A 22,124-nucleotide genomic window follows, 5' to 3' on the forward strand; every position below is an offset into this window, starting at 1 on the left:
CGGAGTGGCGGGCTAAGTGCAGTCACTGATCACGTTTCCACGCATCAACCTCACTGGGCCCAAGATTCAAATCTCCACTCAACAAAAAGGCAAATTCCTCCATACGGTTGACCTTCATGATTTATTACAAATAGTTGGAACAGTGACTGTTGAGTCCATGAATGCTAGAGCTCTGCTTTATCTGCTGTTTTGGATTCATCTGCTCCTCCTCCATTCATGGGTTTCTCCGTTTTGGATCTCATATGCTAATTATCTAGTAGTGCTAAGAGAATTCCATGCAGCCTCTCTGCATACCCCTCGCTCATTCCTTCTTAGGTACAACATGGTACTCTGTGGGACGAAATAGATGAATCATGGCGGGTTTGAGGAAAATGAACTTGCCCATAATTTTTTTAATTTCTCCCAGATGATTGAGCTAAGATTCAATTCCTTTTATTGCCTTCAGTATTTCAGCCAAAATAAGACAGACTGCAAAAAAAAAAAATGCTAGTGATTTTTTTTTTCTTCTTTTTGATCTAAATGTTAGATTGTCACTTAAACGCTAGTTAGGAAGACAAACGTTTCAGCTTAATTTTTCTCACTTATGAGCCATTGCTTTTTCCCCTTTTTAACCTAGTTCAGAATTCAGTCATTAACCAGGACCCAGTCATTTCTGCCACTAACTAACTTTTCATTTACTGCATTCATTAATATCTGCTGCATGTACATCACACACATTTAAAGTGCCCACTTCGAGCAGTGCCATTTATTCTCCTAGACATTCATCATTACCTAAAAGAATAAACCTTTAAACCTGTATCAGCAATCAAAGAGCTCAAGTAAATGATGAAGTAAATGGATCCAAATTATAGTGTATTCGGATCAGAATTCACAGACCCCTTTGCCCTTGCCTTATAAATTTATCTTTGGAAGCCACAGCCTGTTTGCAAATAGCATAAGACACAAATTGGCCTACCCTCCTCCCGCTTTCACTCAGGTTTGATCAGGCGAGATGAACACAAAATACCTCTTTACAAGTGCAAAGAGATATGCACCTACTACGGTGTTATCTCTAATACCAAAAAAGAAATGGGAACTGACCTAAAAGTCCTTCAATAGAAGATTGTGTAGATAAAGTATGGTATAGCCATAGATTGAAACGTTCTGCAGCTATCACAAAGGAGATGTGTTTATTCTCATAAAAATATAAAGAGATGCAAGGGAATGATAAAGACCAAATTCAGTGTAATGGTTACTTTTGGTCTAGAGGAAGGGTATGCAGTTAGGAAGGGGAATATAGTCAGACTTCAACTGACTTCATAATGTTTTGTTGAGTTTTGTGGCAGATACAAGGTGTTCTTACATTATTTTTTTTTGTATCTTTCAATGCATCTGAATTATTTACTGTTTTTAAAAATTCTTTGAGCCACTGACTAGGAAATTCCTACTGAGATAAAATTCAGTCATTGAGAATGCATTTCATTGTGATGTTTAGAAGTTGTTTTATGTGTCAGATGAGGATAATGTGATATGGAATGAGCATAAATGTTGATGGGTGAGATTTCAATCTTAGAAGACCTGATTATTAGGGGAGAGTTACTGGTGTGGACAAGAAAGGCAGACCACGTGGCAAAAACAAAAACAAAACAAAACGGATTACAAAGCATATATCCTGATTGGTTCAGCTGGAAATTGGATCCAATGATCTTAAGAGTGACTTCAGCTCTAGAATTCTACAGTGCTCTAAAACTAGTGCTGGTAGCCATTTTTCACCAACCTTCCAATACCTTTGGCCAACAATCTAGATGTCACCCTGATCAGGCTAAGCTTCAGTTATTAAGCAAATATATCTTGTGCTGGCTGCCAAGAGGGCTACCAAACGGAATCAGGCATGGACTTTGTCCTCAAGAACACCCAGTAATGTGAGTAAGACAGTCACATAGCCAACTCACCAAAATGCATTCCAGTAAGCTCTGTAGCAAAGGTATGAGCAAACGTGCTTTCAGAGCACCCAAGAAAGCACTTCTGTGGGACCAGGAGAGAATCAGGAAAGATTTCACAGAAGACATGATATTTGCTCTGGACCTTGTAAGATGAATAGGGATAATTCAGGCAGAAGCAAAAGCATAACCAAAGGCATAAGACGTGAAGTTGTGTGGCCTATTTCAGTGAACAGTGAGTAGTCTGATGTGACTAGATCATAGGAGAGTGTAGTTCAAGATCATAAAGTCTCTTAAATATCATACATAAGAGTCTGAATTTTGTTCTGTAGGTTTTAGGGAACTATCAGGAGATTTTAAAGAATGATCAGATTTACATTTTGGAAGGATCACTGGAAGATAAATTGAAGAGAGAGATGAAGCCAGGAGAGCAATTAGGAAGCAATGTAGTCCAGACCAAAAAATGATGGGAGCTTGCTCCAGGACAATGGTAATGAGGATGGAAAGAAGACAAAAGGACAGATCCTACATTTCTGTGTCAGAATAAACATGGCATAATGAGAGGCTGAGGAAGGTGCCAAAACCAAACTTTCTAGCTTGAATGTTAGGTGGTTTACTGATAGAATTTAGGAGAGCCAGGCTTTCTAAGAAAGATAGTAAGTTTGGTTTGGAAATGTTTAATCTCAAAGTGTCTATAGGACCATCAGGTGGAGATGTCTATCGGCAAGGCTTGTGTGCTGTCTCCCCAAAACATATCTCTTCTTTCTACCTCCATTGCTCCCAACCTAGTCAAAGCCACCACCATCTCTCCCCGGACTACTAGAATAGCCGCCTAACCAGTCCCCTCGCTTCCACTCTGGCCCACCTTAGAGTGGATTCTCCATAGAGCAGCCAGAGTAATGTTTTAAAACTTTAAATCAGATTCTTATCACACCCCTCCTCACAATCTTTCGTTTCCAGTCAGAATAAATCCAAATGTTTTACCATGACCTACAGGGCCCTACAAGATCTGACCTCTGATTATCATTCTAAACTCCTTTCCTACCATTCTCCCTTTTGCTCATTTGGCTTCAGCCATATTGGCTTTTTCTTTTTCCTGTTCTTTTTGCAAACCAAACATGGAAACCATATTTTCAATCTCAGTGAACAGTTTCAGTGGCTCACTGAGGGCCTCAGTGGGGGATCTGATTGCCATAAACACTTTCCATGGCCATAGCTCTGGGAGCTGGAATTACTTAAGCTGGCCTCAAGAAGGTTGTCAGCCAAAATCCAGAGGAGAGCAGCTAAATTAACAATCAAAAAACCTGAGGTCGGGGCCAGGAGAGCCCATAAAATGACACTTGACATCATGGCATAGGTTTCTAGTTTCTACCGTGCTTCCTCACCTCTGGTCAAATAGCACTTCAGAATTATTCTGTAGGGTTTTCATTCCTAAGGACCTAGCTCCCAACTCAGTTGGAAGTTCTGGGGTCATTGAGATCACACTCCCTTTATATTCTCCAGAATGCCTAATACAGAGCTATAAGCATTTAGTACATGTTCTAAGGACCACCTGAATTGAGATGAAATTTAATGGCATTAAATTCAAAATCCAAAATGGTAAAGATGAGGGAAACTTGGTTTGGCAGGAAGAACTTAAAGTTGGGGTTTGGCCTCCACCTGAGTTGAAAGAGGGACCCTATTCACTCTCTATTATATTCTTCACACCCCCAGTAGAATGCTTTAGATATAGCAGATGCTCAAGAAATATTTGTTAAAAGGATGGATGAAAGGCTAAATACATGAATGCAAACTCAGGCAGTGTTGTGCTAGAAAATAATGCTCCAATGACTAGAAGCAAACCGTGTGTCTTTCCATTCTGTCTTTGTCAGATATCTGGGGTACCATGTCTATCTCTAGGCAATCTAATTAAAGAGAGGCATTGCTAGCTCAAATCCTATGGGAGATAGACCAAAATTGTGAGCATTCTGGAAATAGCTTTAGACATCAGTGGAGTTTGACCAGACGAAGAGAGGGTTTAACAACCGCCATCATGCAGAAGCAGAGATGGGATTGCCTTGCAGAGCTCCTGCAGATAGTGATAAAGGTTGGGAGTTACAGAGAGATAAATTTCAGCTTGGAATAAGAAAGGACTTTCTTCCAATAATTGATGCCCTGTGCCGGAGTGGGCTCACTAAAATGGTTTACTCTTCCCTCCAATGGCAGTTTTTTTTCAGGCAGGTAAAGGTAACCACAGAGCAGGATATCATAGGGGAGATTCCTGAATGGAGAGGAAGATTGAACCAAGAAAGTGTTTTTCAAACTAGATTGCAAACCCATTAGTGGAGCCACAAAATCAATTCAGTGCGTCCTGACGTGTGTGTGTGTGTGTGTGTGTGTGTTTGCAGTGAATTAGAATAGGGTGGAAAATATCAGAGAGCATCACACATCGCAAAGACAAGGGCAGTTTTGAGAAACAGATTGTGGAACCACGCTTACATATGTATGCGTGTACCTACCGGGTCACAGTGTGGCCTGCTCTTCTTCCTGCGAGCGGCAATTGAGCACGTTCAAAAACCACTGTGCCGATGCCTTTTCCAGTGCTAATATCTGGTAGCTCTAAGAATTCTTCTCTCTGTTGCAGAGGTCCAAAATTGCAGTCTATGAGAAAATGTGGTCTTACATGAAATCAGCAGAGCCATCTGTGTTTACCAAAACGACAGCAGACGGAGTGGCCCGAGTGCGGAAGTCCAAGGGGAAGTTCGCCTTCCTGCTGGAGTCAACCATGAATGAGTACATTGAGCAGAGAAAACCGTGTGATACCATGAAAGTTGGTGGAAATCTGGATTCCAAAGGCTATGGTGTGGCAACCCCTAAAGGCTCAGCATTAAGGTGGGTGGAATAATATAACAATATCCGTGTTGTTATAGTATTCCACCTACCCTGATGCATTTTGTTGTCATTTTCTTTCTTGTGGATTTTGAGGTAACTTTTAAAGTTTAAAACCTACACTATTCCATGGAGTTAAATAAGACGGTAAATTATGGTTTCATCGATTTAATGCATCCATTTTTTTTTAATGTTCTCTCTCTGTGTTGTCCTCTCTGACTGTTTGTTGCTGTTTTAATTTTACAGTTCAACGGCTTTTTCAATTTAAATGGTAAAAGCCAAGTTATGGTGCCATATGTGACGAATGTTAATTGCATGGATGTGGTGTTCTTGTTACTTTTTTTCTCAAAGACGATTTCCCCATCCCGCACACTTCAGTTTTGAGCAAATGTTATCCTCCATGCCACCTTCCAATATTTAACCCTGTATTTGCTGTACAGACATTTTTATAGCTCCACGTTCTGTGAAATTTAGCCAATTTGTCCTCTTGTGCTCCTTTTTATACGTTAACGATTTCCTAAGCATTTGTGCATTTTCTTACAAGTTATGTTTTATCGTTTCAAGAAATGCTGTTAACCTGGCAGTATTAAAACTGAATGAGCAAGGCCTCTTGGACAAATTGAAAAACAAATGGTGGTACGACAAAGGAGAGTGCGGCAGCGGGGGCGGTGACTCCAAGGTCAGCCTCAATGTCACCACAACCGGGTACCCTTAGTGACGAGTAATCGGCAAGACTGTTATCTTATTATTGAGGAGAGAGCACAAGACTCACACATAAGGTGGAATGACCAGGTTATTCCCCTGCCTGGCAGCTTTGGGAACCAGAAAGACTCCAGGGCACTGCCCGCATTTTTGATCTAACTTGGGTCCCTTCTTAAACTCCCAGACAGAGGCTCCCCCTCCACACCCCTCCCTTCCCCTCACATGCCAGACTGGTTGCCTTATGAAGGCCATAGTGTGGGTTTCATCAGCCTAGGCTTTCAAGAGCCCCAGGCTTGCCTTAAGACTATCCCTGCCTGCCTCACACCAGTGGTGTGAGAAATCAAATCTACCTACTGAAAAGTCAGGTTACAGCCTTTTTTTTTCCCCAAGGCATGACGGTTGCTCACAGAGGTTGGTTGGTTGGTTGGTTGGTTGGTTGGTTGATTAGAGTTGGCTTCTTCAATTATGTGTATGAGTGATGAGATGGTGTTCTTGATATGTGATGGCCTGTTTAAGCTGGCCCCACTTAACTTGAAAGCCAAAGAACCAGCTCGGTTTCAAGTTAAATGGGGTCTTTCTTCAATAGGCCACCCCATATCCAGATTTGGCAAAGACATTCTGTATATTTAAACAAGTGCGTCGTCTGTGATACTCCATGTGTATAAATCCCTGATTTGGCTTCTCCTTAGCCATGTTCTTGGTTCAGGTAGGTCTAATTGTTATCCAGGCTGCCTTCATGAGAAAATCCATCTTACTTGGCATTCCTTTGGCTCCACAATGCTCTTCAGGGCTAGAAAGAATGAAACGAATAGCATTCATCCAAGCAACAAGAAATAGGGGCAAGCTCGGAAGCCATGATACTAAGTAATGGAAGGACATGTTGGGTAAGTACAAGAGAGGACCTGAAAACAAAATCCTCCATGACCCAAAGGGCATGTGAATTATATTGAAGCATGTAAGATCAACTCTTGTACAACCAAGATACCCATGGGCATCTTAAGGTGAAGAACAGTGTTTCCCACACACAGGCCAACAGACAGGCAAGCCAACCCTTTTCTCCTTCAGAGACAATGGTTACACCTCTGCTCTTCTCTTTCTCTCTCCATTTCTCAGGATCCTGATGGAAAAGTTAGTTGGCTAGTCTGCAGTATATTATGGGTTTGGAAACACTGATACAGAGCACTTTCAAAGAGATAAATTCAAATACAACTTTCTTCAGCCCATAATCTTACCACGCATTGGCGAGGTCTTTTATTGTAAAACCTTGATTAACCAGAACTCATCTAACCAGTACCCCAACTAACTGAATTTCCCCTCCTCAGTATTCCACATTGATGAGAAAGCAGCAATAGTACCAAAAAAGAAGAATTCTGCAAGGAATTGATTTTTTTCTTTTAAATCACTTGCCAAGAGATGACCTATGGTTAGGTCACATTCAGCTTTGTCTCCCATATCTTCTCTCCATCTGGATTGACCCTCAAACATTAGAGGCTGCTTCCCGGAGGCGAGAAAGTGGATACAAGCATTTTTGGGGGAAAAAAACCATGTTGTTAGCCAAGAATGAAACAAAATGAGTACTCTTAGTGAAAATTCTACTCCTCCCTTATGGATTCCAATTAATCAAGGTTTTACTGTGTGTCAGAAAGCAGTAACTTCCTTTCCCACCAGTGTGAACCGATAACATTGACAGCTTAGCCAAGCTTTCGGCTCAGTTGAGTTTGCAGGGGCTAACCTGATGCCTAGAGCAGTTAGCACCTTCTTCCTGGTCTTTTTCTCGTGTTCTTAGCAAGCCACGGAGAACCTAATTTTCTCACTCAAGTGAGTTGCAGAATGAAAAGTGAGCTGGATTGGATACACTGCTCTCGTGACTCCATCCTTCACCCTCAGCGTGGTTACAGAGGAGCCATGGACTGTGTCAAGATGCCTCTAAAACATCCACATGATGCCAAGTGCCCAGAAGTTTTCAAATAACCAGATGTTTGCTGTTACACAAACCAAAAACAAATCTGCATGTAGTTGGCCGAATTTTTACTTTTCACCCCGAGGTTTTGGTATCCTGAAGACCCCTAAAACTTTAGACCGGCTCTTTGCTAATTACAACCAACAATCAAGCTTTTCTCTTTTTCCTCAGCTGATACTGCTGCAAGGTTATCAAGTAACCTTATTGCCAGCCCACGATTTCCAGATGATCTGATTTTCGATATGCAAGTAGGAAAAACAGTTCAGTAGAGCCTAAATGTTTCCAGCTTCTTTGACACTAGTGCTACCTGCCAGGCATCTTTCAAAATCACTTGTTTCGGTCATCCCTCCAGCCAGCCTTTTGAAATAAGTCAACCCCTTTCTCAGCTATGGATAATAGTATGATGAGTGCCGCATCTCCAACGATTGCTTATTCTGTTTCCGGATTACCAAGGAGTTTGCCTTTGTCCTCTCCCTTCTCGCTACCTGCTGTTTGCTGAGAGTGAGCAAGAGAAGGGGCAAGAGATGAACTTGAATTTGTTTTTACCACTATTTGGTGGTGACGCCAAAAGCAAATCAGTGGAGAAGGTAGAAAAGGCAGCGAAGCCCCGTTAATCTGGAGCCCTCAGATTTACAATTTGTGACAAACCTGACAGGGACCAGTGGACTGTCTACCCGCATAGCATCAAGAAAGGGGCCAGGAGAGGTTTGTTAAGCAAATGAAGAGTTTAGATTGTCAGTTGAATTTCTTCCTTAAGAGAACAAATTTTTTTCACAAACATTGCAAGCATTCGTTAGATAGCTCATATTTATTACAAATCTATCTGCTAAAGTAGTTCTCACAAGGACCTCTACTACGGCAGTGTATTATAGTGAGTTTGAATTACAAAACAGACCTAAAGTAATAAAGCTGTCATTCCTCAAGCCTGTTTGGTAATTCAGGACTTTCTCATTGAGACAGTCTTTCCTCTATGTTAGTCCAAATCAGCGAGGTTTGACTGTATTAGTAAAGTGGCTTGAGAATTACACTTCCGCATTGTATCCCATCCCCAGGTGACCTGACAATTGACTGTTGAATGTACCATCATTTCACGGAGAGTGAGACCCAGAGATGGTGGTGACTTTGAGATGGTCACACAGCTAATGCTGTCACAAATCTCTGCTGACTTTCAGGGTCACCTCTTGTGATAATATTGCAGACAGCAATTGATCACATAGACCCATCCAATGAGCAATGCAAAGCTGATTGCATATGAGATATTTCCACGAAAACCAGGTTCATTCTCAACTACCTTGGTTACAAGGCAATTGGCATATTTAAGCCATTTCAACCCTCAGTGCTGATTACTAAAAATGACAATAATCACAAAGCCTGACATTTATGAGTGCTTTTACTTTTTCAAAAACACTTCCACACCTATTATCTCTGAAACCAGGAGAGGGAGAAAAACCTACAATACTTATCTCTGTTTCTCTCCCGCAACCTTAAAATAATAAGTGGGCAATTATGTTAAATTGTTGACTTTTCCCCCCTGGCATGAGACATCATGAATTTTCAGCCTACTCTCAAAAAGTTACCCTTCTACGGAAGGAACCGACAATTTTTCAGGCTGTTTTAAATGTGCACATGCTTAAACTAATGCAACAGATATTTATTTTCTTTCATTTCCCTGATTTTATCTCATTTTCGGAATGCAAGGAATTAAGACAAGGTCAGCCACTAAGGTGGCCCCTGCACCGAAATCCTGCTCTGTTTTAGCCATTTCCTGAACCTGGGCTAATAGGACACAAACAAATCAGACCTGATCCTTCCTTGATGGACTATAAATGTACAGCCAAGGATCATGAAAATTAGAGCTGTGGTTTGGGAATTTTTTAACCTGCAAGTCACCCTTTTGTGTTAGTGCGTTATTACAATGTGTTGTGTAAATGCGGTAATTAAGAGCCAGTAGGTTGTTTCAGCGATAAACCCAGATCACGGGGGGGGGGGGGGGGTTGTGACATAGCCAGTGAAAGTCTGTCTCTGTAAATCACGGCAGAATAGGGATTTAGCTGCTGAATTACCACATAAGCACATCAGCCTCCCTCCACAGCTGCCTGTCGCCTCAAACTCAAATTCTTCTGATTCCGCCCCCGCTTACCCTGCTTCACTCCCTTAATCTTGGGGAAAGGGCACCAGCTTAGCTTTCCTGTGTAGCTGTACCTTCCTAGAGGGGGTCTGCTCTATGAAACAAGCTACCTGTGCCTGGAGGGACAAGACTTTGTAAGCCCTCCCCCCACCTCACCCTAAAATTGTCCCGGCTTTAGTTCTATCCAGGAATTTAGACTTCTAGTGTCCGTCTTTTCCAAGCTGACAATCAGCACGCTTTGTGTGCTTAGGGGAACACTGGAACAGAATGTTTCAATGGAACCACCCTGAACCGCTTGTCTGGAAGGAGAGTTGCACGACCAGTGCCTTACCTTGCAAGGCATATCGGGAAGTAAGGGATGACGATGGGAGAAATGCAGTTAAACTTTGATTAAGTAAAGAAATGGTTGAGTGATCATTATGATTTACAGAACCTCGTTAGAGAAATGCAGCTTTGTTATCTTCAAAACTATATAGGGACTAGAATAACCACTGTGACGCTAGGAAAGCATTTAGGGAACTTGTTTTCCTAAATTCAAAAAGTGGCTTGCAATTAAAATTAGTTGTGTTTCTTTTCATGTGGGTGCTTTCAAAGGACCTAAAAAGAGTTTGTTCTCTTAAGAAATTCAAACGCGTCCTTCCTTCCTATCACTAGCAATCATGTTTTTGATCTCCTGCATTTGCTTAGCAAGTCTCATATTCAAAGACAGTAAAAAGTTATACTTTAGAACAGCCTGCTTTCAAATGCCCTCAGCTTCCTATTTGGTGGCCCTTAGCTGAATGAGGTGATACTATGTTTCCCATATGTATAAATGAGATCCTCAGTTTTGTGTGTATTTCTTCTTCCGTGTATGTCTACAATCCTCCTCTCCTATGCCACCGTCTCTTAACCACTTCTCTTCCACACCCAGAATTCTTTGACATTCTTGGGCCTTGGGTCACGGATGTGAATCTGCATCTGCCTTTTACCTGCAACAAGATGGACCTTTTATTGGCAGAAGCCATCCCTAAAGGTAGACATTTTGGATGCCCAGGGTTAAGATGGATCCCAATGACTCTTTATTGACACTGTTATGTGTGTAGGCAAGAATCATTACAGATCGATGGCACTTCCTGGGTCTTAGAAGAAGTTCCTGTGAATCACCGAGACTGGTTTGGGATCAAGGAGTAGGGTGAGTATATTATGCTCTTCGTTGGTTTGCATGTCTCTGTGCTGGTGCTGCCTCCTGGAAGTATGAAGAACCTGACAGTTTTCTTTGCTGGTAGTGACTAAATTTGCTCCTGGAACTTTACTCAGGTCTTCTTCCCAAGAGCAAACCCTCACTTTCTCTCAAGTGGCTGCTTCAAGCAAGGGACCTTTTTTGCCTTAAGAACTGAACCAGTCCAGTGACTGCCAAAACCACTGATTTTTGCCAGATGGTGTTAAAGAATCAATTCTACCACCAGGAAAAAGTTGTAGTCCAGAAAAAAAAATTGTTTTAATTAATCCATTCTAGCGATTTTTTTTTTTTTTTTTTTTTTGGCAATTGCGGGGCCTTAACATGATTTCTATGATTAAGACGTGATGATTTGCCTTTGGTGTTATCCTGATAACTTGAATGTGTTTCTTATTGACAAATAATGACTAAATGTTCAACACCTGAGCTACTGAAAGAGCAGCAGGAGAGAAAAGCCTGCAGGTAAGAATGCTGTTATACAATTGCCGACAGGAGAGACACGGCCACAGAGGCAGAGTGAAATGGTGTGTGTTTATACCCTTTCTGCCCCACTAAGACCAAATCATTTGGTTTCCTTTCATCTGGAGAGAAGGTTATAGAACTACACTCTCCGAAAGGCAAGACAGCCATGGAACCGAGACATGAAAGATTTGAAATGATTGAAATATATGCAATGAGGGTGGGAGTTGAAGTTGGTGGAGAAGGGTGGGGGCAAATTTATGGAGAACAATGGAAATCCATTCTCTTTTGACTTTCTAGAGAGCGGTACAGCATTTGGCCCTTGGCACGTGAGGCAAATCCCCATTGGTCGCAGGTGGCAAAAGTGTGTTGCACACTTTAAAATTCCCTGTAAAGCTGAATTTCATCTGGCCTTGAAGGAAATATTTCTCAAAATACAAACTGAAGGCAATAGCATACTTTGCATCTAAAAAAGAGTGCGAGCGAGCAATCAAGAGAGAATGAGAGGGAGAGACTGAGTCTGCTGGTGTGTCTTATGTAGCCTCACTGCTGGAAAGGGCAGAGAAGTGGATGCTGGACTGCGTGCTAGGAAAGTATGGAATGTGTCCTGGCCTGGCAACCAGTAGTCAGCTTTCGGATCTGATAGATAGACCCCATTTGTTGCAATCTAATGGAGCATAAGCTAAGACTGATTATTTTTCTATGGGTCATGCTCAAGAGAGGGCTTTTGGGGAGAAAAGAAGATGCCAACACCCATCAGATTAAACTCTCGATGAACATTTTGCCTAGAGTCAGGGGCATGAACTCGACGTCTTCAGAAACACGTGTCATGTGAGTTTCTGATCTAACATGAGATCGGTTTCTGTCTGTCTTGTCCGGCTAGGTTTTTCTTTCTTGGTGCCATTGGAATGAACTCAAGGAAACACGTTTATAAGTCATAAAGCCCAACCAAATTTGATAGTTTGAGTTTTTAATGGATCTTAAAACAGAGTTTTCAAGTGCATCATATCAATTATGACTTGGGGAAGTATCTGTGGCCACGTTTTAACCAAAACTGGCTTCTCCAGATGCTTAGCACTTCCCTGAGCTCCTTCTCTCTATCAGGGACAAACGGAGTAAGAAGTCCTCCCAAACAAATTGGGTTGTGTGAGTTAGTCCACAACCAATAATGGTTTTGGATTCCTGTTCTAAAGGGAGAGGTTGGACAAAGTCCTGGTTTTGCCGAAGTCCATCAGTGAAATTCACAACTTGTGGACTCAAGGGGTCTATCACTTTGAATCTGAGAGATTACCGTCTGGAAATGCACTGGCTTTACTCACATATCCACAAGCGACTTCTGGAGCTGCTTCTCTAGCATAGATGCTCATTGATAGGTTTCAGTCACTAGCATTGTTAGGCCCTTAGTAAAATGACTCACAGCTTTCAACTCCTCATGTTATATGCATGCATTATTGAATTTGCTCTTTGCACTTGTATTAAATTATGGTCTAATTAGCAAGGAGTTAAATAGGTTTGAGCTACATTTGTGAACTACATAGATATAAATTCTCACTCAGAGGGAGCTTCTAGCAGCTAAGCTCTGCATAACTCTGCAAATCATTGTAGCTGCCCCTGGGGACTGAGGGTTGCCTGGGTGGCCAGAGCCCAATAATGCCAGCAGTTGTATGGAACATGCTCCCAGGTTGTGGAGAAAGCTCAGGCTGATCCAAGGGTAGAAGGATTGAAATGACTTAAATCCTCATTCTCCTAGAGTCCTGCATCCAGAAAGCCCTGTGAAAGAATTGGATAGAGACTTTTTTTTTTAAGGGCTCCAGATTCTAGTGTAGCCTAGGGCATATATTGAACTACGATGACCTCTAACAGCTAGTGTATGGAGAGGTGACCTGTCCCACGGTAACCAACAGAAAAGAATATAAAGGACCTTAGAGTAAATCTAATTTTATCTAGCAAAGAATCTTCTCTTGGTTGGTCATCAATTGGCTTCAACTTAATAAATCAAGACCTACCTGGGCAGAGATGTCTCTAGCTGCCTATCTACACATGCCTGTGATTTCCTGAGTGATGCTAGGAGTTTTTCAGAAAAGGCGAGGGAAGCAAGTGAGCAATTGGGAAAGGTGACTTGTCCCCATGAAAACCTGAAATATCTTCAGTAGAAAAACCAGTGAAAGAGAGGATGGCAATCCTCCCTCCACTGGGCTGAGGACAATTCTAAGAAGTCATTCAACAGGAAAAAAATCACTAGGTACCAAGAAGCAAGGGTCAGTAAGTTGAAATGAGGTTTAGATAAGGCATGTGGTGAGGGGAGGGCTTCCAGCTTAGGTTGTGATAAGCTTCCATCGTCATCATCCAGAGGTTGTGTTGTTAGAGCAGGTTCCTCACTAACTATGCAAATACATCACCCTTACTCATATATTTCTTTTACTTCTCTGTGATCTCCTTGTCTGTCTCTGTAAGCTACGTATTTACATGTGTATCTACCCCTCCTAAGGGCACCATTGAAGATCTTCTGGCATCATTAATTAAACAGGCATTTGCTCTTTAGGTGTCCCTGCTTAGAAAGGAGAAGTGAAGCCATTCAGAGCAGAACCTATCCCATAGTCTCTTGGGCAGATAAATCGTACTGCCCCTGGGATCCTGTATTTTTCAGGCTCAGAGACATAGCCACAGTACAGATTTTTATATCAACCCTTCCAGGATCACCATTGGGAGGAAGCAACTTGGTCATTAATTCACTAGGCCATTTTTTTCTTCCTTCCCACTCTGGGGAAACTCAGCACCCTTGCATCACTCTCCCCACACTTCTCTGTTCTTTGTTCATGGCTCCAAACTACCTATTTTGGGGTATTTCCTGAACTCAAAATTGAAAAATAAATAGGACACTTCTTTTGAAATATATCAAAAATTTAGTGACTGTGTTTTTTTGTTTTTTTTAAGTAAACAGTTTCTACGTTCACAGTAAAGGAAATGGTCTTCTTATCCTAAAACTGTCTCCATATGTAACACTGGCCATCACTAAGATAACACTGACCCAGCTGGCACATGCCAGGAATAAGCTGGAAACCTGGACACCCGCCACCCAGGCCTGGATGCCTTGGATTTGTGAGCACCGTCCTTTGTAGCTGAGGTCCTGCCAGGTGTGGATGGCAGAGATAAGCAAAAATCTGTATCAGCCAGTTATGGGTTTTGTTTTCTTTTGTTTTTTTTCCAAAGTAGGACTCATTTTCAAAACATTATGAATTACATTACTACCTCTATTAAAAAAAAATAGATGTCACTCCATAACTGTTCCCCACGCTCAGGAAAGCTTCATGTGCTTTCAAATGACGCTAATTCACCTCTGCTCTTATGCTCTCCATCTGCTCACCAGTCCATACACATCTCTATGACTTCAGGTGCAGCGGATCGTTCTCTTCTTAGGGGGAGCTTTACACTCTTCCTGCCTGAACAGTTTTTAAACAAAACGGAATAGAGTGTTGGAGTTTGTAAATAATTACTCTGGTCCATGTCCCATTTCCCAAAGAAGCTTTGAATTTTAACAAGGAATGTTGTGCACACTTAAAGGTATGCAATTCTCAGGACGGAATTTCAGGTCCCTGTGAGGAAAATATTTTTGGAGCGGGGGACACTCCCCAGACCCCCTGAAAATACATCACAAAGCTCTCCTGTTCTCCCTGAAAATACATCACAAAGCTCTCCTGTTCTCCCCCTCAGCCTCTGGACCCTTGCCTTTGTCTTGGGAGGGCTGTACCCAACAAAACGTTCACAGCAAGCCCGCCAAAGGGGACAATGCCTGACTAATCTCCATGATAGGAATCTGACCTAGTTTGTTTAATTCTTTATGTTCTCTGTTGAGGTGAGTACAATAAATATTTCTGACTTATAATTCTCTGAGGTATCAGTTAAGGGCCTGCAGTAACTGCTCTGAAGCCTTCCCTTGGAGACCTATGGCCACCAGATATGCCCTTGCTAGGTTGATAGCTATGTGGAGTATGGTGGTCCCCAAAGACAAACTTCATTAGGAACATCCAAGCGCAAAGAACAAAAATAAAAAGGACTGCCACCCTTTCGTGTGTTCCATTGGAAAATGCACTGTACAGAGTTGAACAGATATTCATTTGCCCTCTGGCCTGCGCCATCATTTGCTGTGTAGGCTTGAGCAGGTTGCTTAAACTATCTGTGCTTGGGTTTCTTTACTTACCAAGTAGAGGCCATAAATCTCCCTTCTTAGGGTGATCATTAAATTCGAACAATAAGTAGAAGTATGATAATTTTGTGAGATCCCAGGCTGAAAAGCAAAACGCTAAAAGAGAGTTCTCTATTCAACAAGCATTTGTTGAGAGAACAATTCTAAGGGGGGATACCAATATGTAAGCCACGGTCCCTGCTCTGGAGAAGCACACAGTTTAGGGGGAGTTACGAGACATGGGTACAGATAATAAGGAGGGGAGAAAATACTGAGGTGGGGAGCGAAAATGGCTTCATGGAGAAAGTGACATTTAAAATGACCAAATGCCCACCTAAATCCTCTTCCTGTAAAAGCTCAAATTGTGCGTGCGTTCGTGCGTGTGTTGGGGGAGGGTGTCAGCACATGCGGTTGGGCAATCCCGTAAGGTACAGTAAGAAAGAAAATCCTGGCAGTTTTTCTCTGTCATCTCAGGAATGTATTCCACCCCACAGTAACAAACAGTTCTAGGAGATTTAGGCCCTTAAATCATTTTCTTTTCTTGGCAGCTATCCTAACCTTGTTAAGTGGCATTATCTGTGATTTCTGATTACAGCTTTTATGCTCCTTGGCTGTGCTGTTGCTTGAAATGTTTGTTTTTCTCCTTCATTTTTATTTAGAAATTCCCAAACACACATTGGTTCCCTGCCAGATTTCATAAGCCCTGTGATTTTTCCCCCAAAGACTAAACTTCTAAAAGTATATCATTTGTCAGGTTTCTCTAAAGTCCTGGGGCACCGGATGAGGTCTGGATGCTCGAAGGCAGGGTTTCTCAACCTCGGCCCAGCTGACCCTGGGGGTTCGGGGTGGGGGGCTGTCCTGTGCACGGTAGGGTGTCTAGCAGCATCCCCAGCCGCTATCCACTAGGTGCCCGTGGTGTCGCCCCACTCAGTTGTGACAATGAGAAGTGACTCTAGACATTGCCGAATAGCCCCTGGAGGACAAAAGGACCCCTGATTGAGAACCTTTGCCCTAAGGTAACCTCCATGGTAACCACGGAGGCCACAGACGTGGAGAGCAGTTACCAGCCTTTCTGTGGAGGCCACTGGATGGCCTTGGGCAGGGACAGGCCATTTGTCAGAAGTTGCATTCTAAACTGTTGACATACTGAGCCTGGGTTTGGGCAAGAGTGGATGGTGGCAACCTAGGATAGGCCCCGGCACAGGAAAAGCTTTCCCTTCTCCCAAACCGATGCTCCGCAAACTTTGCTTTGTCCCAGGACCCCTTAAAAATTATAGGGAACTCCCAAAAGATTTTATGTGTGTTATACCTACTAATATTTACCATTCTGGAAATTAAAATTGCATTTTAAAAGCATGTATTCATTAATTTATTTTAAAATAATAAACCCAACATATGTTAACATAAATAACATAGTTTTTATGAAAACTGACTATAGTTTTCCAAAACAAAATTAGTAAGGAGTGGCACTGTCCTATGAGTTTGCAAATCTCTTTAATATCTGGCTTCGTAGAAGAGAATAGGATTCTCATTTCTGCTTTTTCCTTCAATCTGTTGCAAGATCACGTGTCGTGAAGCCTCCAGGAAACTCCACTGTGCAGCAGGAGGCAATAAGAGTGAGAAGGGCAAGGAAGGTCTTAGTATCATTAGAAAAATAGTTTTGATCATGGGGACCCTCTGATGAAAAGGTTTCAGGGATCCTCTGGGGGTTCTTGGGCCACACTTTGAGAACTATCCCCCTAAACTAACATGTAACACTCGTTATCAATGTAGCTCACTTAATGGTTGACAACCTTCTTTAAAACCCGGGCTCTCTAGGGAGATATCTCTATTTGGACCATAGCGTGAGTGCCTTTAATCAGACTGCTCTGTTCCGGAGATCCAGTAAGAGCCATTGGGAAGCATCCCCCCACCACCAGAGCCTGGGGGCCAGTGCCTGGCTTAAGGCATAGGACTGGGGGTGAGCTGGTGATAAAACAAAAACTAGTAAGGGGAAAGAAGAAACAGAAGGGGGCCAAACAGTGGGAAGTAGGAGAGAAGGCCGTTCCAACACTGATCTCGGGGCCATAGATGGCCTGTCTGTCCTTTAAAAGTCTTAGACTTGGGGCACCTCACTGCCTCAGTCAGTGGGGCGTGCAACTCTCCCTCTCAGGGTTGTAAATTCAATCCCCACGTTGGGCATAGAGATTACTCAAAAAGAAAATCTTTAAACATAAATAAATAAGTGAAATTAAAAGTCTAAGACTTAACTCTCACTGCCAATAATATCTTCAAGAGGCTCCAAGTTTTGAGTATCTTTTGTTGCTTTGCATCCCAAGCCAAACCTGTTGGCATTTGAGAAGGCTAAGGTTCTGAGCACTGATTGAGGGAACTTGTTTAAAATATAAAAGGACCTCAATTTCCTGGTGAGATACAAAATGCAGATATTCCGGCTGCCAAGCCCAGCATCAACCGAGAAAGTGTCACCTCCCTGACACTCAAGGTTTATAGCTTTCCAAATCTCAAGTACTCTGAAATTGCATATTATTTTTAAATGATGATACATTTCTCGGAATATCTCAGGATGAGATGGTCCCTCTGCTCTCAAAGGCAAAGGGGGAGAGAAAGGAAATAGCCTTCGGGGACTTGGTCCGATAGAGGCCACATCTCTGGGACTACAGGAAGTCTTCTCAATGACTGGATATGTTGGTGGGTCCAACATATCCCAAATAAGCTAAGAAATTCTATGGCATGTTCATAGTCACAGAAATGTGTCTGCTTTCCCCCTTGTGAACTGGTGGCGTTCAGCAGAACATGCACTAGTATGCGCAATATTGTTCATGTGACTCTGAACCCACAGTAGCTTATTGCCTTGTAATAGAATTATGCCACCCTCTAAATATAGTGCATTTTTTATCTAAAGTTATGAGAGATACTTTACTTAAAATCCATTAGTTCTAGAAAGACGACAGGGTAAAGGTCACTATTCCTATTTTACAGCTGAAGAAATTTCTAAGAGAAGAAATCTTAACCGGGGACCAGTAAGGTTTCCTGCATCTGCCCAGTGGCTCGGACAGCAGGCCCAATGCTTTAAGAGGCAGAGGGCTACAGAGCAATGGCCTGGCCTCCTGGAGCTGTAGGAGCCTCTCAGTTGAGGAAGTCTTCTTTTAGAAGAACAGCTTACCTAAACTGCTTCTCTACAGTACTACTACCCACAGTGGCAGAATCAGTTTGCCATCTTAGATCATGCCATATTAATAATCCATTTTTAAACAATCTGGTTCACCCTCTGGTTATCTGAGTGGACCGCCGACCTACGGCCACACCAGAGAGACAGCCGGTCAGTAACAGAAACAAGCCAGAGTCCAGTTCTCTCATGGTTGAAACCCCTCTCAGCCACAACTCAGAGGTCCACGTTCCACTCTCAATCCTAAGGCCAGGACGTGCGTAAGAATTCAGTTTGTGGGGCACCTGGGTGGCTCAGATGGTTAAGCGTCTGCCTTCGGCTCAGGTCATGATCTCAGGGTCCTGGGATCGAGTCCCGCATCGGGCTCCCTGCTCCTCGGGAGCCTGCTTCTCCCTCTGCCTCTCTCTTTCTCTCTCTCTCTGTCTATCATGAATAAATAAATAAAATCTTTTTTAAAAAAAAAAAAAAAAAAAAAAAAAAAGAATTCAGTTTGTGGAGTGAAGACATGTCTGTAGGACAGTTCTTTCTGAGATCAGTTTCATCTGGGCAACAGATATGTATAATAAAGGACAACTAATCAGAAGGCACGTTGTGCACATAGAATCTACTTTCTCTTCTGTTCCGATTCATCCTTTTGTCTTGTCCCGGACCCCTCCCCCCCGCTCCTCCATAGAGCTTGCTTTCTGTCTGGAAGTACAACAAGACACCCGGTTAGATCAAACCTAACACACCTCCGCCACAAAGCTACCACGAGCTGCCGCCGGACGATTGTCACTTGAGGGGAGACCCCCTCCCCACCACACACAACCTATCCGAGGAGTGCCTGTTTTTCTATCCTCATTATTTAACAGTGTGTGCCGATTACTCAAAGCGATATGGGCAGGCCCTGGTAAATATAGCGTTGCTGTAGTGTTAACTTTTTATAAGGTAATGCTCAGGTTGCCTGCAGTGTTCTAAAATACTCTGTGGCCAGGGCCCCCTGCTTTATCGCTTTCTATAGTTTTAAAGTAGTTTGAAGCTTGAATAACATAAAATAACATAATATAATGTTATTTATGTTATTTCCCACGTGAAGAACGCCTGTAAACCTTGCAGTATTGAAACTCAGTGAACAAGGCATCTTAGACAAGCTGAAAAACAAATGGTGGTACGATAAGGGGGAATGTGGAGCCAAGGACTCCGGGAGTAAGGTCAGTCGCTGAAGGTCTTTTTGTACTGATTAGCAATCACATTTTGAACCACTGTTTATTTTCTACCCCAAAACGGCTTTCCTTCCCAACACACCCCCCCCGACACAGTGGGACCCCTTTATAACACCAGCGCTAAAGGCACAAGGCGGGCGCCCTGCCGGCGGAGACCTGCTGCAGGGCATCAACCATTGACCTTGAGCGGACGAGCTAGTGTTGACATTGGAACGCAATCCAGCCCACCGCACTTCCAAAGCTGTGCAAAGACCGAGCTGTGTTATAAGGGGGTTTTACTGTATTTCACATTTCGAAAGTTCAAAGAGAAAACCTAACAACAACCACAACCAAAAAAAAAAAGATCCAGTTGTGACAGTACTTTCTCTTAACTTCTTACAGTGTCAGAGACTTTGTAGTTGTAAATACCTTTGGTTATTTGTACATTATGTCGATCCCATGTGAAAACAGTCAAAGAAAGAAATAACAAAGACTGGTCTCTGTAAGCAGAGTGATTAGCCTCCTCCCAGCTGCTGTCGTATTGAGTTCAGCATCTATTTGGATCTCGAGTATCATTAAGTCTGTCACACTTCTCTCTTCCAAAGGTGTCATTTGAATCTCTGTACGTAATACTTTTGAAATTTAGTCGCATGCTCCTTAAGGGTATACATTGTCAGGATAACATCACATTGATAAGCATGAAACACTCTTCCCCGCCTCCTTCCTGCCCCCTTTGCTCCCCTAAGAAAGTTCTTTTTAGTTTCAATTTTTGCCTTGCCTTTTTTTGAACTAATATTGTGGTATCAGTTAATTCATTTCATGAAATGCCACTCATTTCCCCTGCGCAGTGAACCATTTTGCTACTGGTTTTCCACATCCCATGGCAGGGAATTCTGTGAAACTTAAATACGTGGAAATGGAAACTGTTCTTGTTGCTGCGACCTAACGCGGATTATGTCCAAGGTTATGTCCTTTTCCCCCGTCAAATACCACATACGTGGAGCAATCTCAGGGCAGAGGGACGGTTGCTGGAACTGGTCCATTTCCTAGTGGACCGTGGAGCATTCCTTGCAGAAAGCCTGGCCAGCCTCCTGAAGGAAATGACCCATTGTTTCATAAGTGACAGACATTCCCACTTCTCTAGTTACCTGTCATTCACCCTAGAAGAGTGACCATTTGAGAGGTTGTTGTAGACATGAGGCTCACACATAGCCCCTCCCCGACCATGCACTTCAATTCCAATTGGCCTTCTTATTAAAGTAAACAAGTATAGTGCTGGTTCCTATAACAATAGAATCAGGACGTGGCCATATCATCTCTCCATTTAATCCTCAGCTAGCTGAGCCACAGTGTTGCGTGTCAGCTCTGGCCATTATCTGCTCACTGTGTTACCATGTCAATACGATATCCAATTCACTGATGTGACAGTTTGGGTATTCCATACAATGGCATTCAGCAGCAAAATGGTTACATTCCCTCTAAAAAGACTACAAAATGCTATTTTATTTTATTTTTTTCAAAGAAAGGCTCCGGGCCCTTGGTGTGTCCTACCTCCAGGTAGGGCTCAAGGCACCAACTTTTTTCTTTCCATTGTTCAGCAGCTCAGTTTTTGCTTTTTCATGCAGGCAGATAGTCAGATTTGCACAGTTCGACCTGAAAGTCACTGACCGGCTTCCTCAATTTTTCCCCCCATTTTAAATAGAAAACAGAGAAGCATAGTATTTTTTTTTTTTAATTATTCACTACATTCCCTGGAGTAAAGCTAAAAATGAGCTGGATTTTTTTTTTTTTTTAATCATCAGCCTCTTAGAAAAGCTTTCTGATTTGTATGGAGCCAATTCAGGACCCAGTGGGTCCTCCTGACAGTTTTCCTTAAATTCTCAGGAAGATGGAAGGGAGCTAATTCTTTGTGCTGGGCCCTTGTTCCAGCAGCGTGAAGACTTGCTGCCCTGAGGATGCGAGCTCAGCAACCAGTCCCCGAAGGGAGCAATCTCTCAGCCACCAGGGGAAAGGGGAGAGTTAATCCCTTTTAAACAAACCCTCGATAAGTAACTCCCCAGATAAGAATATCAGGAACCCCTAATAGTCTCACCTGGTATCTTAAAGACAAGTTGTTGACAAGTTTGTCACAGGGAGAATGAGGGAGAAAGGGGCGTTGCGGGCCAGAGAGGGGAAAGAGTGCTTCAAGTTCCCAAATGAAAAGAGTGTTACATTTCTAGAGACTATGGCACAGCTCAACTCTGGCAAATGGCACTTTGCGGCCGGCAGAGGAATGAATTGGGCTTGTGTTTACACTTTTGCTCCCATGGCCAAGCGCTGTTTTATTTAGTCATTGATACCAT

General features: G+C 42.7%; 1 protein-coding gene across 1 annotated transcript in view; it reads left to right on the plus strand.

Moving 5' to 3' along the window:
- GRIA3 (glutamate ionotropic receptor AMPA type subunit 3) overlaps positions 1-22,124 on the plus strand; it is a 275,026-nt gene that overhangs the window by 247,744 nt on the left and 5,158 nt on the right. The window contains exons 14-15 of the mRNA XM_035008174.1: positions 4,543-4,790; positions 5,352-5,466. Coding sequence (XP_034864065.1) covers positions 4,543-4,790; positions 5,352-5,466 — 363 coding nt within the window. The remainder of the gene's footprint in view (positions 1-4,542; positions 4,791-5,351; positions 5,467-22,124) is intronic.

This window comes from Mirounga leonina, unplaced genomic scaffold, assembly GCF_011800145.1.
Source record: "Mirounga leonina isolate KUSES-001 unplaced genomic scaffold, KU_Mleo_1.0 Mir_101664, whole genome shotgun sequence".
NCBI lineage: Eukaryota > Metazoa > Chordata > Mammalia > Carnivora > Phocidae > Mirounga > Mirounga leonina.